Raw genomic sequence first — 26,379 nt, forward strand, 5'->3', positions numbered from 1 at the left:
TACGAAAGTCCTTACTTTCAAATTCCTTAAAATTGTACTTATCTAATAGTAGACCTTACACTGATCCGGTGTTATCTGATTTCCTGCATCTAACCACTGAACGGACATTACAAAAAATATTCTCTTCACGCTGGTGTTATGTCCAGGTATTAACAAGAAGTATTCAGCAATATTCATAAATTCACTCATTTTTACATTTTATATTTGCAAAAAAATACTTGCTATTGATAAGTATTTATATAAATATCGCAATATCCTAATTGATGGCCTTTATACTATGAGAAATGTGGTTTTGAAATTAATAATGAGGAAAAAGTTAAATGTTTATGTATCATTTGAAATGTAGGATATTTTACACTGTTTTACGGACTCCTGGACTTTGGGCCCAAATTCAGGACGTGTCCGGGAAATGTGGGAAGTCCGGTCACCCTAATTATGCGGGATTGAGGTTGGTGCATCGAGAGGTGATATAAAACTCAAAGGAGAAATGTGTACAGGAATTCTAACCAAGTTACTAGTTTCAAATGAAGAGAACGTGACACCTCATATATCAAAGAATGTGTGACGATGCAGTCAGATATAATATAGTGAGATTCTGCATTCACCTCGAATTTCGTTCGGCAGATCGTTGATAAACGCCGTAAATAGGAATGGCCCTATAACACTACCCCGTACTACTCCCAACGTTATAGAAACTTCGTCGGAGTATTTAATTCCTACCTTTGCCCTCTGCGTGCGGTCTGTTAAAATTTCTGGATCCAATCAATGCTTTTTTTACCACTTTTCGGATCAGAATGTCATATGATACTACATAAAATGTTTTAGCAAAATCAATTACAATAGCATCAACTTCCACAACTTTGTCTAATGACTCGCTAATATCATGAAATAGGGATAACATCTGGCTCTCTCAGGACAAACCTTTCCTAAAATCATGTTGCCGGCCATAATTCCGCAAACTTTTCTCCCATTGTTCCCTTAGATATTCTGAAATGAGGTGTTCCATTTGTTTGCATACAATAGACGTAAGGTTAATAGGTCTATAGTTGTCCATTAGCAGCCTGATGTCCACTTTAAAAAACCGGGACTACAGTTGCTTTCTTCCAGTCTTTTGGAATTTGCGTATTGTGTAGAGACACAGTAAATAGCGTAGAATAGATCTACCTCCCAGTTTCAGGAGCTCCCCAACAATATTATCAGACCCTGTTAACTTATTTTCCCTTAAGTTCTTAATTATTTCCTGATTTTTCCTACGGCTAATTTGGGAAAGAGAACAGTTAGGGTTATCGATAATGTCTATCACTAGGCTAGGATGTACGACGATGCACTCCGATATAATGTAGTGAGATGCTTTTTGTAGACTAGTGTCTATGCTACGAATTCGTTTTATGAAATATTGCAGTCACGTGGCCAGTTATAACTGGATATCACATCATAGACCAGTATGTCGTGACTAACAGAATTATGACTAGTCTGCCGAAATAGTCAGCATAAAGACATTTCCCTTCTAGTAGTCAAGGAGAATATTTAGTTACTTATAACTGAAGTGTAGCAAATTTCCACTTATTTAAAGAAGTCTCTGACAAGGCAAAAACAGATAGGATGTACCACAGTCCTTGCCAAAATAGAATATTTAACATGTAAGTACTTAAGAGTATGAAAAGATGTTGTAACTGTAGGAACTACCGATTGTGCAATGTCTTGAACCAGAGTAGTATTTCTCCTTCATTTGATGACTCCATTATTTATTCTTTCCTGTCCAACTGTGTTGGATTTGCTTTTTCAAAATTAATCGGCAATTGGGTGAAAGGTATTCCCCCTGTCTTTAGGCAATGGCATTATACTTTGTTCTATTACCCTGTTCCATGCAGAACTTCCTCACTCGTACAAATTAAACTAGACACTAATTAGGAGTCGGCTACATGTGCTTGGACGAATATCTGAATTACGAGTACCCATGACGAGGATTTTTCTTATGGTGACCTCGTGAAGGTACTTAGGAATCCTATATTCAGAAATTCGAATACAATTTACCTTTATTCTTTAAATAATTGTTCTCATAAAACACGTGCCTCTAATCACACTATGTATAGTTACTTCATGAAAAGGAATAAATTAAAAAATTGCACCAAATTACAAAATGGCCTCATATTTTAAATATTAGGCATTTTTTTACAGTATCGCAAACCATCCATTTCCACTACGGCATGAATAATTCAAGGCATGTCCAGGAAGTAGAATGGGATTATTTTCATTCTATTTAAAAATAAACATTTAAAAACAGTTAATTCCCCTTAAAGGTTTCTTAATACCGTTAGTAGTTAGAACGAAAGTTAAACAAATTATATTATTATTATTATTATTATTATTATTATTATTATTATTATTATTATTATTATTATTATTATTATTATTATTATTATTATTATTATTATTATTATTATTATTATTATTATTATTATTAAAGGAAAGCTGTGTTGTCATTCAATACAAAGAAAGAATTAACTTTTTCTCAAGGAAAACCTGCTTTATACAAAATGGAATTCAAAATTAATATTTAACTACAACAGGGAATGGACTGTTTGGGTCACAACTATCTTTATTCAGTGACATTTAATCACTCATTTGTCCGGTAGGTTCCCAGCGACTATTGTCTCTTATTCATAGTTCCAATTACCAACCCAAACTCTTCAAATACCCCAAATATATTCTTATTTCAGTATAAAAGATTTACAAAAACAAGGTAGGATTCAGAATCGTGCAGAAGTAAGAAGCTTAAGCATGTGCCTTTGAACGGCTATCATCAATAATCTCTAGCGTAATTGTTCAAATTTGACCACTTCAGTTAAATAATCAACCATATTCATCTGGTAATTTGCACACACATTCACAGCAACTGTGTTCTTTATCAGGAGCATTCGCAACGTCACTTAATGATATATGCACCATTTTGGACAGATGTTCTTGATTCCTTCCAAATACAAATATCAGGAGGGTATTGAGAGTAGAGTTGGTGAACATCATTTCAGTCTCAACTATAGGTAGAGTATTTAAAATTGATGTAATACACCATAAGATATGTAAAAACCGAACTTCCACTCTAGTTTTCTAAATGCCACCCTGAAGTACATAAATGTTGTAGAAAGTTCATATCTTGGTCGCACCAGTTCAGCTTTATTTTTAAAAATGTGTATACGTTTTAAGACATATGACTTTTCTCTTACGGTCCAATAATCACACATCTTCATAGTAAAGGGAAAACGTCGGAGCTGGAAATCTCCAAGGTGTCCCCACACGTCCACCTACCTTGTGACAGTCTGAGGACAAGAAAAAGGTTCATCTGTTACCTGAATGGTGTACATATTCCCTGTACGTAGGCTGTGGATATGCAATGACACCGTTTAGTACTAATACAATGAACACTAACATCCTAGTCAGAGAACTCTCGAGAAATTAAAAAAAATACTTCAATAGTTTATCATTAATTATTATTAATGGTGAGAGAGTCAGAAGAGGAAGAATATTATGCTGCTAGGACACATCTTAACATCTTAGCTGCCATACGAAAAGAAAAAAGGAGAGAATAAAAGTGCGTGAACGTGAGACCTTGTGAAATCCGAATCAACTGAACATGATTTTCAATTTCGAGTGCCCTACATCGTGATTCAAACAGCAACTGGCTTGGTGAGACGTCACTAAGCGTACAGCGCAGTATCAGACAGTAGGTAGGAAGTGCTGTGGTAGAATTTAGGACTCCATGTAATACAAAATTCTGACACTGACCTGGTAAAACTAATAAAATTTAACGACAGACGCATAGGTATGACTCACAATACATTATATTCGCTCCATCGTAAGATAAGGTGTCACTTTAACAGCATTGTTTTTTTTATTGTGGGATGAATTGATTACGGCAAGAACAAAAATTCTCAAAACATCAAAATTAGTAACAGAGAAGAGGAGAGGTACACTAACAAGACGTCATGATACGCCGTCTCCTTGCTCCCATAAGAATGCTCGTAACCTTATGTTAAATTGATATTACTCGAACTGTTGAATTCTGCACGTGGTAAGGAATAGCAAAATTCCTTCTATAATATTCATCTCGAACATAGACCTATTCTAACTGTTAATGTGATGCCGGGCAAGCAAGCACGATGACCTACAGTACCTCGTGAGTGGAGGTCCCAGAGCAGCACTCATTTTGCTGTTTAATGCATGTTTCAATCTACTCATAAAATTATGGAGTGACAACACATTTATATATTTCTCAATCAATTTCATTTCATTCATCCAGGAAAGTGTAACTCCGTTTATCCTATGATTTAGGACATTAAACAGTATGAAAAACGTTCCATAACGTTTTGTCCGTCATAAAAGTTACGTTACAAACCTTTTATTTTATTATACAGTTATGTAAGTTTGCTTGTTTTCATTCATTTAATAATTTGTCTATTCACTACTTCGTCATTTTATACCATAACATCAAAATCATCACAACAAAAAATATTTACATTTAAGTTACTTGCAATGTGTAAATGAAAATGCTAGAGAAGCCTAATGGAGGAGTAATACAAAAATATGCATTAGAGAATGTAGTTATTTTTTGTTTAAAAATGTCGATAATTCCCACTTTCAGAAGTTACTTCCATTATTTTTCTACAGAATTTTCACTGAATCCAATTGTACCGGCGTCTTGGAGGGATAAAAACGAATCATTAAAGTCTCTTCATTTTATTTTTCCAGGGTGATTGACCAAGAGCAGGGTGCTACTCCAAGATCTGGATTTGGATGGACCAATTACTACCGACTTCAAAATGTAAGTTCTAATGACTGAGGTTTGGTTTCCAACTAAAGCTCATGGTCCTGACGTTTAAGGCTTAACATTACAAAATTGTCTTTTCATTGCTTTTTTATTATTTACTGAACGGTGCATATCTGCACAATAGCATCTTATGTTCCACTCTGTGATATTTCTACTCTTTATGACTGAATGGTTCATGTTTTTGGGTTACTGTAGTCACGTCCTAGTTCGTGAACCATGGGCAACGGCTGAGTGGCCTAGTAAGTGGTCCTGAGAGTCGGGATACCAGTTGCTATGGAATGGGAGTGGGCATCTCGGACATATTCTGAGTCATGGCCCTACTTGCGCTCAGGCGGCTAGGACTATACTATTCACCGGTGCTCCATAACCCGTTAGAGGAGAGATCATCACTTGGAATATGTGCAAGTAGGGTAGCATCCTGCTTCACGAATTTACCGAGCTCAGAACATTTTAAGCAAGCCTCGGACCTATGGGAGTAATGGAGTCCCACTCCCATTTGACAGGCGAGGGACTCCTTGGCAACAACTTGGCAAACGAAATGGAATTTGATGGGGAGCTATCAATATTAATGGGGCTTATGGAAGAAAGAAGGTAGAACTGGCTGAGTCAGCAAAGAGGATTCATCTGGATGTGCTAAGAGTAAGTATATTCGGGTAAGGGGAGATAACGAGGAAGAGATAGATTATAAAGTGTACTTGACGGGTGTTAGAAAGGGAAGGGCAGAGTCCGGGGGAGGGCTGTTTATCAGGAATACCATTGCACGCAACATAGTTTCTGTTAGGCACGTAAATGAGCAAATGACGTGGGTAGATTTTTTCAGTTGGAGGAATTAGGACAAGAATTGTGTCCGTGTATTCATGATGTGAGGGTGCAGATGAGGATGAAATTGACAAGATTTATGAAGCATTGAGTGACATCGTGGTCAGGGTCAACAGCAAGGATAGAATAGTGCTAATGGGCGATTTCAATGCGAGAGTTGGAAATAGAACTGAAGGATACGAAAGGGTGATTGGTAAATGTGGGGAAGATATGGAAGCTAATGGGAATGGGAAGCATTTGCTCGACTTCTGTGTTAGTATGGGTTTAGCCGCTTAGCCGAATACATTCTTCAAGCATACGGCTATTCACCGCTAAACATGGGAGGCTAGGGGTACCAGATCCATAATAGACTATATCTTAACAGACTTTGAATTCAGGAAATCTGTTAGGACTGTACGAGTTTTTCGTGGATTTTTCGATGATACAGACCACCATCTGATCTGTAGTGAACTAAGTATCTCGGCCTAGGGTAGAGAAAGTGAAATCTGTCTGCAAAAGAATAAGGGTAGAAAATCTCCAGGACGAGGAAATTAGACAGAAGTACATGGATATGATTAGTGAGAAGTTTCGAACAGTAGACAGTAAGCAGGTTCAGGATATAGAAAGTGAATGGGTGGCATACAGGGATGCTGTAGTAGGACCGGCAAGGGAATGCCTAGGAACAACTGTGTGTAAAGATGGGAAAAGGCGAACATCTTGGTGGAATGATGAAGTGAGAGCAGCCTGTAAACGTAAAAAGAAGGCTTATCAGAAATGGCACCAAACAAGGGCCGAGGCAGACAGGGATTTATACGTAGATGAATGAAACAGAGCGAAACAAATAGTTGTTGAATCCAAAAAGAAGTCATGGGAAGATTTTGGTAATAACCTGGAAAGGTTAGGTCAAGCAGCAGGGAAACCTTTCTGGACAGTAATAAAGAATCTTAGGAAGGGAGGGAAAAAGGAAATGAACAGTGTTTTGAGTAATTCAGGTGAACTCATAATAGATCCCAGGGAATCACTGGAGAGGTGGAGGGAATATTTTTAACATCTTCTCAATGTAAAAGGAAATTATCATGGTGGTGTTGCAAACAGCCAAGCTCATGGGGAGGAGGAAAATTAAGTTGGTGAAATTATGCTTAAGGAAGTGGAAAGAATGGTAAATAAACTCCATTGTCATAAGGCAGCAGGAATAGATGAAATTAGACCTGAAATGGTGAAGTATTGTGGGAAGGCAGGGATGAAATGGCTTCATAGAGTAGTAAAATTAGCGTGGAGTGTTGGTAAGGTGCCTTCAGATTGGACAAAAACAGTAATTGCACCTATCTATAAGCAACGGAACAGGAAGGATTGCAACAACTATCGAGGTATCTCATTGATTAGTATACCAGGCAAACTATTCACTGGCATTTTGGAAGGGAGGATGCGATCAGTCGTTGAGCGGAAGTTGGATGAAAACCAGTGTGGTTTCAGACCACAGAGAGGCTGTCAGGATCAGCTTTTCAGTATGCGCCAGGTAATTGAAAAATGCTACGAGAGGAATAAGCAGTTGTGTTTATGTTTCGTAGATCTAGAGAAAGCATATGACAGGGTACCGAGGGAAAAGATGCTCACTATACTGGGGGACTATGGAATTAAAGGTAGATTATTAAAATCAATCAAAGGCATTTATGTTGACAATTGGGCTTCAGTGAGAATTGATGGTAGAATGAGTTCTTGGTTCAGGGTACTTACAGGGGTTAGAAAAGGCTGTAATCTTTCACCTTTGCTGTTCGTAGTTTACATGGATCATCTGCTGAAAGGTATAAAATGGCAGGGAGGGATTCAGTTAGGTGGAAATCTAGTAAGCAGTTTGGCCTATGCTGACGACTTGGTCTTAATGGCAGATTGTGCCGAAAGCCTGCAGTCTAATATCCTGGAACTTGAAAATATGTGCAATGAGTATGGTATGAAAATTAGCCTCTCGAAGACTAAATTGATGTCAGTAGGTAAGAAATTCTACAGAATTGAATGTCAGATTGGTGATACAAAGCTAGAACAGGTTGATAATTTCAAGTATTTAGGTTATGTGTTCTCCCAGGTTGGTAATATAGTAAGTGAGATTGAATCAAGGTGTAGTAAAGCTAATGCAGTGAGCTCGCAGTTGCGATCAGTAGTATTCTGTAAGAAGGAAGTCAGCTCCCAGACGAAACTATCTTTACATCGGTCTGTTTTCAGACCAACTTTGGTTTACGGGAGCGAAAGCTGGGTGGACTCAGGATATCTTATTCATACGTTAGAAGTAACAGATATGAAAGTAGCAAGAATGATTGCTGGTACGAACATGTGGGAACAATGGCAGGAGGGTACTCGGAATGAGGAGATAAAGGCTCATTTAGGAATGAACTCAATGGATGAAGCTGTACGCATAAACCGGCTTCGGTGGTGGGGTCATGTGAGGCGCATGGAGGAGGATAGGTTACCTAGGAGAATAATGGACTCAGCTATGGAGGGTAAGAGAAGTAGAGGGAGACCAAGACGACGATGGTTAGACTCGTTTTCTAACGATTTAAAGATAGGAGGTATAGAACTAAACGAGGCCACAACACTAGTTGCAAATCGAGGATTGTGGCGACGTTTAGTAAATTCACAGAGGCTTGCAGACTGAACGCTGAAAGGCATAACAGTCTATAATGATAATGTATGTATGTATGTATGTATGTATGTTTATGACTGAAATGTATGCAAAAACAGTTCACTTTGTAACATATTACTTCAGCTTGATGTTAAAGTATGTATGATTCCTTCCGATTATTGAACACATACAAATACATTTTCCATCTTCAACTTTTGATATTTTCAGAAATGTTCGTACAAAATCGTATTGCCTATGAATTTCTCTCAACGTTTTTTTATATCACAGAACTTCTCGAACGGTTTCTTTGCATGATGTAAGCAACGGCGTTTGTTAGGCACTGCAGAATACACAAAACATATTTAATATTCCTGGTTAATTTAATCAGCATAGCATAAGTAAATTCTAGTTCAGTTGAGCGTTTCATTGTCATATTACAGATTATTTGAGACTTTTCACAGTTCAATTTTAGCCGCAGCCCTAATACGCAGAATTTTTTTAAATGTTATTTGTTCGGGGCGTCGACCTAGAAAGATCTTTTGCCCCTACTTGCACCATATGTTATGAACCTGCGTGTATTTGGAAATTGTGGAAGTTTAAAGTGTTGAATGTGAGGAAAGGAACGTTAAGGACGACACAAGCAGGACAGGGATGTTAATTATTTACAATTAAATGCCCCTGACCCGACCGGGAATCGAACCCGGGGCCGCCGGGTGACAGGCTGACGCGTTGCCCCTACACCGCAGGGCCGGGCAATACGCAGAGTTCGTTAGGCAAACATTCACGTTCTGTAAGGGATCAGAACTGAGCGACAGGTAGTTCTTCACACCGAAAATAAATCAAGTATATCTTAATTCATAGCTACAAGTAGTTTTCTCTTAATACTTATTAATACTCTTAACACTCTTAATAAATGTTCCAAGATCAAAGCAATTGTAGGAAATCAGGACACCCCATTTCTTACAGTTAAACCCCTTAATCATTTTCATTATGAATAGAGGAGGTCAGAAATTAAATGCATTTTTATTTTCCACCAAAGACGTCCTACCATACTCCCCACAATTAGATTACTAGGCCAAACATTAGTGATCCAATTCCGATCTACAACGAAGTTTAACGGCCATCCTAAATACGGTATCCTCAAGACTTCTGACACTCATTTCCATCAAGTTCTAGTACAAAACCTTCTCTTGAGTCGTCAGGTAACGATCCCTATCCGAAATAAAAAAATTGTACCTACATACACTTCCATAGAACCATTACAAACTATGGTCGTAATACTGAGAAATAAAATGGAAAATGAAATGTCGTATGGCTGTTAGTGCCGGGATGTGTCCGAGGACTTCGGCTCGCCAGGTGCAGGTCTTTTGATTTGACGCCCGTAGGATGAAATGCTGATGAAGACGACACATACACCCAGTCTCCGTGCCAGGGGAATTAACGAATTATGGTTAAAATTCCCTACCTTAGACCAAAGGCCAGCACGCTAACCATTTAGCCATGGAGCCGGACACTGAAAGATGAATTCTAACAGTTCATAGAGGGAGGTCCGTTTGCTGCCTGCCTGAGTGGGAAGAAGGGAGTAGGGAGTATGGTTGCCATGGAAATGTGGGCGTGCCCACTGCGGTTGCCATGGAGATAAGCCTGATGGCCGGGTCGAGTTGCTTGGAGTTGCCAAACCTCTCACTTCTGAGCGGTCTGAACGAACGAACACCGTGCAGTGGCAAGTGCAATGCTCCTCCCTCCAGCCCTAACTGTCGGAATGCTTCTTGAAATATTTCGGGTATAGAGGAAAGAACTCCCATACACAGAAATATGCCTTGATTCATTTCTAGGTACATATTGAATCTTATCATACTTCTTACTTGTAAATCGTTCTACTGCCAGTAGCTTACATTAAACGAAGTGTTATTGCCCTGAAATAATTCATCTGTAATTCGTGAAAATCTACTCTATGACCAATTTCTACTATGAGCATCGCCCTTTCAGTATATTGGCCATAAATGTCTACGTTTTTCATTCTGTCTATAACATACTTGTATAAACACAAGAACATCTTCGGATTCTACCCAAACCATCACTCTTTCAGATATACGACTGGTTGGATTCACTTGTGAAACAGTACCCAGGCATTGTGACATCCATAGTGGGAGGAAAGAGCTATGAAGGTCGCCAGATTAAGGGAGTCAAAGTCTCATACAAATCTGGAAACAAAGGAGTCTTCGTTGAGGCAGGTGAGTATAAATGTAGCATCTCGATTAAATATTCACAGGAATATTGGTCTTTATGCATTATTTGCGATTGAACTGCTCGTTTTACAGTGAATTCCCTTCTAAAGCTATCAAGTTTATCAGTTCAGTGAATACTATAAGAAACGAATCGAAATATTAAAAAAAAAAAAAAAAATCAATCAATCACTACTGGTCTGCATTTAGGGCAGTCGTCCAGGTGACAGATTCCCTGTCTGTTGTTTTCCTGGCCTTTCCTTAATAGATTGCAAATAAATTGGAAATTTATTGAACAATTCCCTTGGTAAGTTATTCCAATCTCTAACTCCCCTTCCTATAAACGAATATTTGCCCCAATTTGTCTTCTTGAATTCTAGCTTCATCTGCATATTGTGAGTCGAGCAGCTCGTCTCCTTTCTCCCAAGTCTTCCCACCCCAAACTTTGCAACATATTTGTAACGCTACTCTTTTGTCGGAAATCACCCAGAATAAATCAAGTTGATTTTCTTTGGATTTTTTCCAGTTCTTGAATCAAGTAATCCTGGCTAGGGCCCCATACACTAGAATCATACTCTAGTTGGGGTCTTACGGGAGACTTATATGCCCTCTCCTTTTCATCCTTACTACAACCCCTAAATACCCTCATAACCATGTGCAGAGATCTGTACCCTTTATTAACAATCATATTTATGTGATTATCCCAATGAAGATCTTTCCTTATATTAACCCCAAAAGGAACTTTCACCCCATCAACGCAGTAATTAAAACTGAGAGGACTTTTCCTATTTGTGAAAATCACAACCTGACCTTTAACCCCGTTTATCATCATACAATTGCCTACTGCCCATCTCACAACATCGTTGAGGTCATTTTGCAGGTGCTCACAATCTTGTAACTTATTTATTACTCTATATAGAGTAACATCATCTGCAAAATGCCTTATCTCTGATTACACTTCTTTACTCATATCATCGATATATATGGGAAAACATAAAGGTCCAATAAAACTGCCTTGAGGAATTCCACTCCTAATTATTATAGGGTCAAATAACGCTTCGCCTACGGTACTCTAATATACTGAGTTCTATTTTATTTTTAAATACCCAAATAAGATCATCGAGATACGCTGTGTGAATTCCCATCGTTGTATACCAGGTCGTGAGCCATAGGTAAAGGCAGAATAACCTGAGGAATGGAATACCAATTACTATTGAATAGGGCGAGCATTTTGTACATGCTGTTCTGAGTCGTGGTGCTGTTTGTATTCAGATGACTAGGACTTCCCAATCCACCATCAACACCAAAATACAGTATATTATATCTATTCTCTTCTATTCTATTCTATTCTATTCTATTCTATTCTATTCTATTCCATTCTACACTATAAAACTTGAATTTTTTACTTTTCCGATAATTGCCATGGACTTACATGCTTTACAGCGAATGTAGACATTATTTCCCATGCAAATTAACGACAAAAGAGTCTTTAGATCCAGAACTCTTTGCACTACTTGGTTGCTAAAGTCCGGAAAAAGTTATGACCCTAGTAGGATACAGGACTATAAACCTGTCAAGCTTAAGAAATAAGCATATTTATAAAATACGTAGTTCCATAGAACGATATGCGTACTCCTGCATTTCATGAATCGAACACTTTAATTTAATTTCATGTGGCTATTTCTAGCCGAGTGCAGCCCTTGTAAGGCAGATTCTTCGATGAGGGTGGGCGGCATCTGCCATGTGAGATAACTGCCTGTAATTGTGGTGGAGGATAGTGTTATATGTGGTGTGTGAGTTGCAGGGATATTGAGGACAGCACAAACACCCAGCCCCCGGGCCATTGGAATCAACTAATGAAGGTTAAAATCCCTGACCCGGCCGGGAATCGAACCCGGGACCCTCTGAACCGAAGGCCAGTACGCTGACCGTTCAGCCAACGAGTCGGACAATCGAACACTTATTTATGTCAAGAAAGTGTAATGAATTCTGGCCCATCCTTCGTATTCACTGACTGTAACATCAGTTTTGGAAATGGCGCTGGATTCTAAAATCTACCTCCCTTTTCTATTCTAACCAATTTTCAGGAATTTATGTTGGGTTTCCACAACTGGCACACATATTATGGATTCCTTTTAAAGTCGCGCTGCAGTTATGTCACAGACTATAAGCGCTCGGTCACGGTAGACCTACTGAGAGTGTGACAAAACTGGTGAATTTATTTAAAGCAAATTTTAAACTTCCGGCTTTAGGATACCCCTTTTAATCAACAAGTTGACAAGACTTGTTTGTAAGATAATTATAACATTTTTTAAACGATTAGTATTCCTTCATTCTGAAAAATGTTCATATCCACTTTGAATCGCCATCTAAAACGAAAACATTCCCATTCTATGTATTTTTGACAAATACAGTACGTACAATGAATGTATTAATAACGGAGTGTACAAGAGAGCCAGAGCCTCCTTGGGTCAGGTGGCAGCGCCCCGGCCTCTCAACGTTTGGTTCTGTGGTTCAAATCCCGGTCAATCCATGTATGATTTGTGCTGGACAAAGCGGAGACGTTACAGGCTTTTCTCCGGGTACTCTGTCCTATTTCATTCCAGCAACACTCTCCAATATAATTTCATCTGTCATTCATTAATCATCGCCCCAGGGGAGTGCGACAGGCTTCGGCAGCCGGCACATTTCCTATCCTCGCCGCTAGACGGAGCTTCATTCAATCAATCAATCAATCAATCAATCACTACTGATCTGCATTTAGGGCAGTCGCCCAGGTGGCGGATTCCCTATCTGTTGCTCTCCTAGCCTTTTCTTAAATGATCGCAAAGAAATTGGACAATTATTGAACATTTCCCTTGGTAAGTTATTCCAATCCCTAACTCCCCTTTCTATAAACGAATATTTGCCCCCAATTTGTACTCTTGAATTCCAACTTTATCTTCATATTGTGATCTTTCCTACTTTTAAAGACACCACTCAAATTTATTCCTCTACTGATGTCCTCCCACGCCATCTCTCCACTGACAGCTCGGAACATACCACTTAATCGAACAGCTCGTCTCCTTTCTCCCAAGTCTTCCCAGCCCAAACTTTGCAACATTTTTTGTAACGCTACTCTTTTGTCGGAAATCACCCAGAACAAATCGAGCTGCTTTTCTTTGGATTTTTTCCAGTTCTTGAATCAAGTAATCTTGGTGAGGGTCCCATACACTGGAACCATACTCTAGTTGGGGTCTTACCAGAGATATGCCCTCTCCTTTACATCCTTACTACAACCCCTAAATACCCTCATAACCATCTGCAGAGATCTGTAGGGCCTATCCTTTATTAACAATCATATTTATGTGATTACCCCAATGAAGGTATTTTTTTATATTAACAGCTAGGTACTTACAATGATCCCCAAGAGGAACTTTCACCCCATCAACACAGTAATTAAAACTGAGAGGACTTTTCCTATTTGTGAAACTCACAACCTGACTTTTAACCCTGTTTATCATCATACCATTGCCCACCATCCATCTCACAACACTATCGAGGTCACCCTGCAGCCGCTCACAATCTTGTAACATATTTATTACTCTGTACAAAATAACATCATCTGCAAACAGCCTTATCTCTGATTCCACGTGTTTACACATATCATTGATATATATAAGAAAACATAAAGGTCCAATAATACTGCCTTGAGGAATTCCCCTCTTAATTATTACAGGGTCAGATAAAGCTTCGCTTACTCTAATTCTCTGAGTTCTATTTTCTCGACTCGGTCGAATGACTGGAAACAGGCTGTGGATTTTCACAGGAGATCCAGTCGATGAGAAATATGCCATACGAAACACTTCAGACGTTATTGTAGCCGTTCATTGTTCTTTGAAATTACATGACGCCTGATACTAGTTTTAGCAAGGCATGTCCGTGGCATGCTACACATTCCAGGTCTTATCACGTACCATTTGAAGTGTCTAGAGTTCAGTAGAAGTATTATTGATGGATATTAGGACCGAAGGAGTTACTGCAAAGCTTAAGAATTCTTCTAATACATTACGTAACTGTAATATATAACTTTTATTGTCCAGATTAACTCTATAGCCTACGTCTTTCTCGAATTACCGAGCTCTTCAGTACTATAATAACGTTCAAACATCTTCATGTCAGTTTCACGATTTATTTTTAATAGGCTTGGATACTGTTCAAAAAGAAAATCAGTTTTGAGAATGGGGAAGTGTCCATTCGGTTAGAGTCGCGCAGCTGTTGGCTTGTATTTGGGAGACAGTGGTTTCGAACCCCACTGTCGGCAGCCCTGAAGATGGTTTTCCGTGGTTTACCATTTTCAAACTAGGCAAATGCTGGGTATGTACCTTAATTAAGGCCACGGCCACTTCCTCCCCACTCCTAGCCCTTTCCTATCTCATCGTCGCCATAAGACCTGTCTGTGTTGGTGCGACGTAAAACAAATTGTAAAAAGAACGGGAGGCCTAGTTGAACTAGATTACTCTTTGACTACAATATTTCGTGAATGATTCTTTAAATATTATTCATCGACTCATCGGCCCCCTTTTGGGGATAATTTTATACTTTATGTTCAGTAACATCTGATTATTCAATGTTGTGTAAACGGCTGAAAAATCCCTCAGTGAAAAATGATATTATTTAAAGTAACTTATACGTTACCTTCCATGCCGGAGGTTATAGTAACTTCGAAATCCTAACTCACTTGCCCTCAACTTTACTTAGAGAGTTTTATTGCAGTTTATGGTATTTTCACACATCTCACATGTTATGAAGACGACATTTTGAATTACCTTTTCCCTGCTTGCAGCGTTACTAAGAGAAGCGGAGTGGGAGACAAGTGATCGCAAAAACTGTTCTTTACCACATTACATTGCGACATCATTTTAAAAGTCGTCAGGAAGAGAGTTCATGGAAAGTATTATTTTTAGTTTATCGAGTTATTTGAATGAAAAGAGGTATTTGACTGCGTTTCTGTTGCCTACTTAAAAATATATTTGCATTGTTTGCGCCAGCCAGGGTCGTGATGTATCTGCCCTTTCCCCACATGTGCCACGTTCTATTTCTGGCGTGAGATTTGGAACAGGGTTCGCGCGACCTCGTGAGGTCAACTAAGGAGTCAGTGATATGAGAGGCGTTCTTGGCCTGATACGTTGTCTTTTATATCAGTAGTTTATCAGTTGGGCTCACGAGCCAGAGTAAACCCTCAGTCCAATAATAAAATCTCTAGTCGTGTCGGGAATCGAACTCTGGGCCTGTAGGTAAGAGGCACACACACACACACACACACACACACACACACACACACTTTTTCATGAACTCTCTTCCTGAAGACGTTTAAAATGATGCCGCAATGTAATGTAGTAAGGAACAGTTCTTGAGATCACTAATTTTACGTCCCACTAACTAATTTTACGGTTTTCGGAGAGGCCGAGGTGCCGGAATTTAGTCCCACAGGAATTCTTTAAGGTGCCAATAAATCTATCGACACGAGGCTGACGTATTTGAGCACCTTCAAATACCACTGAACTGCGTCAGGATCGAACCAGCCAAATTGGGTTCAGAAGGCCTGCGCTCTACCGTCTGAGCTACTCAGCCCGGACTTTTAAAAACTCCTTGAAAATTAACATATATAAGAATAACACATTTTTAATTGATACTTTCCTTACAATCCTCTTGTCTAATTAACTTTTAAAACATCTCCGTAATGGCCCTGAGGACCCTTGGAGGAAGACGGAAAGTAAAGGCCCCCAGTATCCGTAATCTCAGCACAGTGATAGAGTGGTCAACTTTATAGATCACCGCTTTTCTCCCCGGGAATTAGCCTGGAACTCAGTTCTGATGTAGGCTGAGTGAACGCCATAGGCATATGCCTCATTGGAAGTCTTGTTTCTATTTTTTTTTCCGAATTTCCAATCGAACCCACGCCCTTCTGGGTGAGCCAAGCTTACCCTTACCCATCTTCAAGGCAACTTCCGTAATTTACTAACAGATTTGTGAATTTTAGGTATCCATGCCAGGGAATGGATTTCTCCAGCTACTGTGACATACATTCTTAATCAGCTACTGACCAGCAAGAACGCCTCAATCCGAGACATCGCAGAGAACTACGACTGGTACATCTTCCCAAGCACAAACCCTGATGGATATGAATACACACATACCACCGTAAGTACAACAATCAAAACTCCATACCTCTAGAGCTAGAGAATAACGCTTGACTCGTGGTGTACATCCTGCTGTAAACGTGTCGTAAGCTCAGACCTCAAAGTGACATGAAATTTGAGACAGTACTTATTGAGAAATACCTAAATAGCGGTAATGCTGATTTTAAAAAATAAACAAAAACTGTGCAAACAGTTGTCCGTAAATGCAGTATAAACGTTGAGTGGAATACATTAATTTAAAATGCTCTTCTTTTTCAGAACCGCATGTGGCGCAAGACTCGTAGCCGTGGATTGCTCTGTGTAGGTGCTGATCCTAACCGCAACTGGGGATTTCATTGGATGGGTGAGTACACACTGCAGTGCTCTTTTCGAAAGATGGGGTGTGGGATTACCACCTCGGTTGGAAGAACAACTGTCATCAAGCGCGGAGAACTACAACTGCTACTACTAATACGTCTTCACTCCGTCTCTGAAGAGGACGGCAGGCCTCCTAGACGGTAACGCCACATCTCAGGCCAGGAAGATGGAATAAGATGAAGGAGATGTACGGAGAAGATGAGAGGGTTGGCGGCCGTGGCCTGTACTAGGAACTTACCGCCTTAGTGCAGGAGAATAGAAAACCATGGAAAACCATTCTCAGGACAGCCGACTGTGGGAACCAGCCCCTCTCCGTCTTACGAATGCAGAGTCGTAGAGTTACGGTCACTGATCTCTATAAATGGATCGCTGATGGCAGCTCTCCGCTGCAGGAGAAAGTACGCCACGTTGAGCGCGCGGTTCGCCATGTTGGCGTACCCATCCTAGAGCTCTCCTTATGGGGAAGCAATGATAATATAATCAATTTTAAATCGCAATTAATGACGCTTTGGAATAATTAAAAATATAGGGACATGTTCACTCAAAGCATAAGGACATTGGGATCACTGACACGTCGTTCCGAGGTCAGTAAATCTCCGGGATAGCAATAAAAATGAGTGTATGATAACGGCCGACTAATATTAACTTAGGTGCTGAATACATGCAATTAGCGATCGGTAACGCAATACGAGTGAAAATCAGTTTCTGGAAACATTGCTGTAAATTTTATACATGTATGTCACGAAATTATGCATTCTTAAAATGATGTACCTATAAACGTAGCTCACTATACAGGCCTAGATTCGACATACCATAATCGGTGCTTGATAATGAATTCCTGTTTCCTGTTTCTATGAAATAACGCGCAGTTTATCAAATTAAAATATAATTGAAGCAAATGTACACATTCATAAAACCAGCAAAAATTCAAAACTTGTCAATATATCACATTACCTGCAGCTTAATTTACTATTACAGACCTCTTTAATTAAATTCAGCTACCAAAGCAATATTGATGGTCATCATCAGAAATATGTAACACCCGTTAAATGAGCCCCAAATACCACAACTAGTATAATGGGATAGCCTAAAACACCCACAACACTTTGCCTTTTCCCACCACTCCAGTGTCTGAAACCCATAATTATTACTGATGTAAATAAGGTCTAGAATTGCTCCAGACTTCATTTTCTAAGATTGTTATAAGGTCACGTCAATTATTTCATCAAAACCGTCAGTTTAATTATGACAAATAAATAAAAATATAAGTAAATCTTTTCTTGCAATTAATGTTCAGTAAAATTGAAAACAGTTGGCTATACATCACTTCTAAGGCGTGCAGTTTGTCCATTTTTATCTAAACAGTCTTCCTCAAAGTGATGGGAGCAGAGAACAGCTGTTTTAGAAGGCTCCCAAGTCTCCCGCCTGATACTCCTAATCCATGATCTTAGATGTTCGGATTTCGAGAACGGAAACCTAGAAAAATTGCCATTTTGCTCCCAGAATATGCGAAATAAGATGCAATAACCTAAAACTCAAAACACTACCCTAGGAAGATTATTATGTACAGTATAAAACTCACCGATGAAATGATTTCTCCTTCTGCTGATCGTTTCTGTTTGTACATCCATAAGCTGAACACTGCGGTATGTTAATACCCGGTAGGATGTTTCTTCATTCGGATTTCACATAAATACATGCACATTTAAATTTAATTTTGTAATTTACAAGCAGTGTCCTGTGGTGTAGTGGTTAGTATGATTAGCTGCCACCCCCAGAGGCCCGGATTCGATTCCCGGCTCAGCCACGAAATTTGAAAAGTGGCATGAGGGCTGGAACGGGGTCCACTCAGCCTCGGGAGGTCAACTGAGTAGAGGGGGTTCGATTCCCTCCTCAGCCATCCTGGAAGTGGTTTTCCGTGGTTTCCCACTTCTCCTCCAGGCAAATGACTGGATGGTACCTAACTTAAGGCCACTTCCTTCCCTCTTCCTTGTCTCTATCCCTTCCAAACTTCCCATCCCCCAACAAAGCCCCTGTTCAGCATAGCAGGTGAAGCCGTCTGTGCGAGGTACTGGCCATACTCCCCAGTTGTATCCCCGACCAAAAGTCTGAATCTCCAGGACATTGCCCTTGAGGCGGTAGAGGTGGGATCCCTCGCTGAGTCCGAGAGAAAAACCAACCCTGGAGGATAAACAGATTACGAACGAACGAATTTACAAGCATACTACAAGGCAACAAACCTAAATTCATAAAATACACTACTATTTCTTTTGAAATAACACAGCACAGAACACCCGTGGAACTACAATCAAGGAGGTTGGCGTCACTGAACTAAGCATAAACAAACCAAGCGCGCTCCTCGTGGTCTATTCAGTGGGTCCTCTGCACCGTGCGCTCGCTGCCATCTTACTACGCCAGTCATCTTCTATTCGGCTTACTGCTACCCAAGCCACCAGCCATCCATGTATAGAGATCAGTGGTTACGGTAGAGCCGCGGCCACCCCTCCTCTGCTCGGTTTGGTGTGTCGCTGGGAGTGCAGAACTGTCGAACCACGGAGCAGTCAAAGCCTACTCTGGAACCGGAGCTTCTTCCTATGAAAAAAATGACCAGGTGACTGACGTCACCATATCGTGAATGCGTCCCAGTCGTTTGCTTGTCAGCACCTGTATTCATTGGGTTAGCTATGCGTCATACTTCCTTCTTTGTTAGTTTAATTCTGTCTTCAGTTATGCTAAGGTAGTTTCCGCTTTATCATTTTTTTCGATAGTTATTAATTTTTAGTTTAGAACTGTCTTATTATTGCTCCCCGATTAATATAGGCCTACTGCATCACATAATGTCCTCCTTAAGTGATTTCAAAGTGGCATATTTTACATCTGCTCCATAACCTGTCGGTATTTCTAGTATATCCACAAACGTTATTCTTTTCTGTTTAATGTTGATTCTTTTGGGATTATATGCGTGTGCTCTTCGTCTCTGACAAATCTGCTATGTCGCTATATTACTCCGGTTTAGGGAGAGGGACCGATGTATTTCATAATTGTAATAAAAGCGACGGGATGAATAAAAATAATCGTAAGGGGCTTGTAAACCACCTGGTATAGTATGCCTACATGCCAAAGAATTTTAAGTAAAAAAACAAAAATGGTTAACCATGTGCCTTCAAATTTCGCATCCGATGTTCTACCCGTTGAGCTAGAGCCAATTCTATCCTGAGTGTTATTTCTCACCAGATTCTTCCATACACACATACTGATATCTATGGAGGTACTAAATTTTTAAAAGGAATCAGCATTAATTGTGCAGCACTTTTCTTCAATGTCACCATCGTTTGTACTTTTACATGCAATCGGAGGAGCACCTAGGGCCAGTTTTGGACTTATTTTAAGGCACCATACCCTTCCTGTTGCTACACGCTGGTGCGATAAACCAATGCTAACTGCTTCTAAATAAGTACACTCGTGTCCTCGTTCTGAGGTGAGCTGCATGTACCATTTTAACCACATACAAGCCCTTTCTGACAGTACCCTAACCGTTACGCTACGGTAGAGCATTTTGATCCGTACAGCTATACCGGGTGTATGCATAAGTTTTTGTCGATTTTGTGGTAAAGAAAACCCGTAATTTTCAAGGGAAATTAATTTTTTGTTTATTCAAAGTATTGGCCATCGCCTTCTACACACTTCGCCCATCTTTCAGGTAAGTTCTGAATACCATGCCAGAAAAACTGCTTGTCTTTTGCGGCAAACCATTCGTCGAGCCATTTTCCAACTTTCTCGAAATTGCTGCGAAGAGGTGATAGATGGCGGGTGTGGAAGGATGAGCCATCCAAGCGATTTCCAAGTGTCTTTCACTGGTTTTGCTGTATGAGACGGCGCATTGTCGAGTAACAAAATCACTTTTCCATGTCTTCTGGCCCATTTCGGTCGTCTTTCGGTCAATACGTGATTTAAATTAATCATTTGTTGGCGATAGCGTTGTTTCGCCTGCAATTGCTCGTCTTCGCATTGTTGTGGTCTACCAGAGCGCGCACTGTCTTTCACATTGAAATCACCACGTTTCAATTGTAGAAACCATGTCTCACATGTTCTAATAGATGGAGCGTGTTCACCATATGTTTCTACCAGCAAACGATGACTTTCCACAGCCTTTTAATTTTGATTAAATAAGGAAAGCAATGCGTGCCGCAAATGTTCTTTTTCAGGCACAATCGTCGGCATGATCACTGAACAATACAACACAGACACTAGTATTCGGCGGGCTCAACTTTTGTGTGTTGGTAGGTTAATGTCAGACGAACAAACTGACGCATATGCCCAATCCATACGCTGCGTACTGTTCGCTGGAACGATCTCTTAGTGAAACCGGAAAAGACTTATGCGTACACCTGGTATACAGTAGAGCTCACGGTGACTTAATGTGGATAATTGAAGATATTTTTTGTTTATAGATGGTGGTGCAAGTTCTAACGAGTGCTCTGAGACATATGCTGGGTCAAAAGCGTTCTCTGAAATTGAAACCAAGAGTTTGTCCGAGTACATAACCAGCATCGCTGACAAGATCCAGGTCTACCTTGCATTCCATAGCTACAGTCAGCTTCTGCTTATTCCATATGGTCATAGCACTGAACACATCTCCAACTACGACACACTGGTAAGTACTTCCTTCATACATTGTAAATATTTATCTCTGTTTCCCTAAGTGTAATTCATAGAGAAAGAAATGTGAAGTCCCGAGAAGGCCCGGGTTCGATTCCCCACTCTGCCACGAAATTTGAAAAGCGGCACGAGGGCTGGAACAAGGTTCACTCAGCCTTGGGTTTCATCTGAGTTGCTAGTTGCTTTACGTCGCACCGACACAGATAGGTCTTATGGCGACGATGGGATAGGGAAGGGCTAGGAGTGGGAAGGAAGCGGCCGTGGCCTTAATTAAGGTACAGCCCCAGCATTTGTCTGGTGTGAAAATGGGAAACCACGGAAAACCATTTTCAGGGCTGCCGACAGTGGGATTCGAACCTACTATCTCCCGAATACTGGATACTGGCCGCACTTAAGCGACTGCGGCTATCGAACTCGGTCATCTGAGTTGAGGTGGGTTCGGTTCCCACCTCAGCCATCCCCGAAGTGGTTTCCCACTTCTCCTCCAGGCAAATGCCGGGATGGTACCTAACTTAAGACCACGGCTGCTTCCTTCTCTCTACCTTGTCTGTCCCTTCCGATCATCCCATCCCCCAAAAGGCCCCTATTCAGCATAGCAGGTGAGGCCGCCTGGGCGAAGTACTGGTTCCCTCCCCAGTTTCATCCTCCGACCGAAAGTCTTACGCACCAGGACACTGCCTCTGAGGCGAAAGAGGTGGGATCCCTCGCTGAGTCTGAAGGAAAAACCAACCTTGGACGGTAAACGGATTGAAAAAATGAAATGGCGTATGGCTTTTAGTGCCGGGAGTGTCCGAGGACAGGTGCAGGTCTTTTGATTTCATGCCCTTAGGCGACCTGCGCGTCGTGATGAGGATTAAATGATGATGAAGACGACACATACACCCAGCTCCCGTACCAGGGAACGGATTAAGAAAGATGAATGAAAGGTAATGAGAAATTCATTCTTGTGTTAAAGGGTATCTCTATCTATTCAGGAAGTGCGGTATTACACACGTTATTGCACGTAGAATGATAACAATATCAATGTGGAACCTGGGTGCAGTCCTTCGTGGAGGTTTGGCTGCGTGTGAGCTACAGCGTAATAAAAAGGAACGTCTTGAAGTTTGTGCGTTTTAGAGCATAACACCCAGTCCCCGAACGACGGGAAGTAATCCTCTTTCTTTCTTCTTTCTTAATCCGTTTACCCTCCGGGGTTGGAAATTTCCTGGACTCAGCAAAGGATCCCACCTTTACCGCCTCAAGGGCAGTGTCCTAGAGATTAAGACTGGGTCGCGGTACACAACTGGGGAGGATGACCAGCACCTCGCCCAGGCGGCCTCACCTGCCATGCTGAATAGGGGCCTTTTGGGGGGATGGGATGATCGGAAGGGATAGACAAGGAAAAGGGAAAGAACCAGCCTTGGCCTTAAGTTAGGTACCATCCCGGCATATGCCTGGAGGAAAAGTGCGAAACCACGGAAAACCACTTCGAGGATGGCTGAGGTGTAAATAGAACCCCACCCCCCCCCCCCTCTACACAGTTGACATTCCGAGGCTGAGTGGACACCATTCCAGCCCTCGTATCACTTTTCAAATTTCGTGGAGGAGCCGGCAATCGAACGCGGGCCTCCGGGGTTGGCAGCTAATTGCACTAACCACTACACCGCAGAGGCGGACGGAAGTAACCTTCTACGGTTAAAATCCCATATGCCGACCAGAAATTGAACGTGGTGCCCCGCAGACCAAAGGCCAGCACGTTGTAACTAAGCCACGGAGCCATTCACCTAAAATGATCGATGTTGTTACTACTGGTTTTCTAGTGCGTGTGCAGCCTGCCCCATAAAACTTCGCTGCTGCGGTATCTCTCCTGGTCGGTGGATGCTTAATTGGTGAAGTGAAGTGAGAAAAATACTGAAAATCACCACCAGCTTGATTGAGAGCGGGATATTGCGCCCACCTCTACTTTAAGATGTATTTCTGAAGTTAAGTACACCCCCGATCTAGATCCGGAAACTAATACCAGATACGTAGCAGAATACAACCGAGCCTGCCATGTGCGAGGCAACTAATGCTTACCTCTAGACCAGTATGGCGGCATAAATAAATAAATAATTATCCACTGCTTGACAAAAAATTATGCACCCAGAAGAAATGGTCGGATATCAATGTAACTTCATAGACGTACACATCATCGGCAATTCTCTGTGACAGGTAGAACGGTCACTTATATAAGAGGCGTGAACAGCGTCCGATGTTGAGTGATCACTCTGAAGGACATGGAGATGTCGTGTACTCGTGTGAGACAGCGTTACTAGCACCTGATAGAGGTTGAAAGAGGCCTTACTGTGGGGCTCCATTTCGCCGGCTGGTTGAATTGTATAGTATCCAGATTTGTGGGGCATTCGGACGTGACAGTGGCCCGATGTTGGACTGCACCGGAACGTAAGGCCAGGCATACTCGTCGTCACGTCTCACCGCCACAAGGGAGGATCGCCGTATTGTGCACCAAGCACATCGTAAACGCTACGCATCTACGCCTGGCTTCCGAGAACAAGTAATGGACTTCCTGCAACATTTTGTGCCATCCCGCACCATTGGTCGGGGACTAGCAGCAGCCAGACTAGGGAACGGTAACACCACAACACAAACGGCTACGTTTGAAGTGGTGCCGTGACCGGGAAGCGTGGACTGCTGATGAATGGCGTACTATAGTATTCAGCGATGAATGCGGTTCTGCACTACCCAGGATGACCATCATTGCGGCGACCTAGGGAGAGGTCCCTTTCTTCCAAAGTTTTGGAGAGGCACAGCGGTGTACTCCTGGCGTCATGGTGTGGTGAGCCATCGGCTATCACTTCAGTTCACGGCTGGTAGTGATTGAGGGAACTGTGATGGCATAACGGTACATCACGGACATCCTGCTTCCTCATGTGTTACCTCTCAAGCGACAGTATTTTGGTGCCATTTCTCAACAGGACAATTCTCACCCATACACGGTACGTGTCTCTATGAACAGTCTGCTTGATGTTGCGGTACTCCCGTGGCTGGCAAAATCCCCAGATCTGTCCCCGATAGAACATGTGTGGGACCAGCATGGACGTAAATTCCGTCCCAGTGCCAATATCCAGGATATCAAGGACTAGTTTCAACAGTTGCGGGCCAGCTTGCCTCAGGAGAGGATATAACGTATTTACGACACCCTTCTCGACCGAATGAGCGCATGCATCCAAGCCAGACGGGGTGCAACGTCATACTGATATTGGGGCTCGCACTACTAAGTTCTTCGTAAATTTGACTTGGGTTTGTAATCACTGAAATAACATCACACACCCTCTCAACACATGAAGTTACATTTCGTTTCCTCCTCCCCTTCTGAGTGCTTCCATTTCTTGTTAGGCAGTGTAATAATATTAATAATAATAATAATAATAATAATAATAATAATAATAATAATAATAATAATAATAATAATAACAGCGCAGGCTACGTCTACAACATAAAGACATCTGAATGAACCACCAATGAAGTCCCCTCCTCTACATGGATGACCTTAAGCCAGGGCCTCTCAAACGCCCAAAATCTCACGCGTGCAAACAGCGGTGCAGAGTTCCTGTGCACGGTGCATCGGTCCCGCTCGGATCGGCTCGGACCAACGCTTCGTCTCCGGGCTACTCGGCTAAGCTCGACTCAACTCGTCTCAACTCAGCTCGGATTTGGAGCGCTACGGAGCAAGTGAGGAAGAGGGAGACAGGGGGAGCGAGCGAGACAGGCGTGGGGAAAGAGAGAGACAGCGCTATTGCTCCAAATCGAGGAGTGGGGTTCTACACTCTGGTCAACCAAGCGAAGTCGTCTTTTGCACCGTGCACAGTGCATGCACCCTGAGAGGCCCTGCCCTAAACTGTACACCGCTAGCAACGTACAACCAACCCAGCTTCTGGCCTTAACGAAGAGATTCTCTGATGATACACACACAGAGTTCGGAATGGAGAAATGCAGAGCAGTTCATCTGAAACAAGGAAAATTTGAGCCTACTGACGGATTTCAGATCACAGAGAAGAAAGTAATGAAAGGTCTGGAATCAGGAGAATTTTAGCCTACAGGTATTTGAGGTTCTATCAGTTTAAACGGATCAGTCACTCAGCCATCAAAGGAAGACTGAAGACCAGTAGCGACGATTAGGGGGGGTGGGGGGCAAGAGAAGAAAACATTACATTTTTATTCCATATTAACCGGCTGAAACTAGGAATTATACGAATTATTCTAACAAGCAATTTGTGCAAGCCATGTTGTCTCACCGGATAATTATTTGTTTTGAAAATGAAAATCCACAGCCTGTTTCCAGTCATTCGACCGGTCAGGAATGGAATGAATGAAGCCCCTATCTAACGGCGAGGATAGGAATTATGTCGAAGCCTGTCGCACTCCTCTGGGGCAATGATTAATGAATGACAGATGAAATGGAATGATATTGGAGAGTGTTGCTGAAATGAAATATGACAGGGAAAACCGGAGTACCCGGAGAAAAACCTGTCCCGCCTCCGCTTTGTCCAGCGCAAATCTCACATGGAGTGACCGGGATATGAACCACGGAATCCAGCGGTTAGAGGCCGGCGCGCTGCCGCCTGAGCCACGGAGGCTCTTAATTATTTGTTTTATTTTCTTTAATTAACAGAATTATTAGCGCAAATACGCAAAAATATCGTTCGTCGCGGTTAACCGATTTGTATATCGCCACAGCAA

The 26,379-nt window shown here is 41.5% G+C and overlaps 1 protein-coding gene across 1 annotated transcript in view; it reads left to right on the forward strand.

The window, feature by feature from the left end:
- The window catches only part of LOC136862744 (zinc carboxypeptidase), a 42,337-nt gene that overhangs the window by 13,758 nt on the left and 2,200 nt on the right, over nucleotides 1–26,379 (forward strand). Inside the window, exons 4-8 of the mRNA XM_067138973.2 lie at nucleotides 4,747–4,819; nucleotides 10,327–10,471; nucleotides 16,485–16,645; nucleotides 16,903–16,987; nucleotides 21,453–21,655. Of these exons, the coding sequence (XP_066995074.2) occupies nucleotides 4,747–4,819; nucleotides 10,327–10,471; nucleotides 16,485–16,645; nucleotides 16,903–16,987; nucleotides 21,453–21,655 (667 nt within the window). The remainder of the gene's footprint in view (nucleotides 1–4,746; nucleotides 4,820–10,326; nucleotides 10,472–16,484; nucleotides 16,646–16,902; nucleotides 16,988–21,452; nucleotides 21,656–26,379) is intronic.

Source organism: Anabrus simplex, chromosome 2 (assembly GCF_040414725.1).
Source record: "Anabrus simplex isolate iqAnaSimp1 chromosome 2, ASM4041472v1, whole genome shotgun sequence".
Taxonomy (NCBI): domain Eukaryota; kingdom Metazoa; phylum Arthropoda; class Insecta; order Orthoptera; family Tettigoniidae; genus Anabrus; species Anabrus simplex.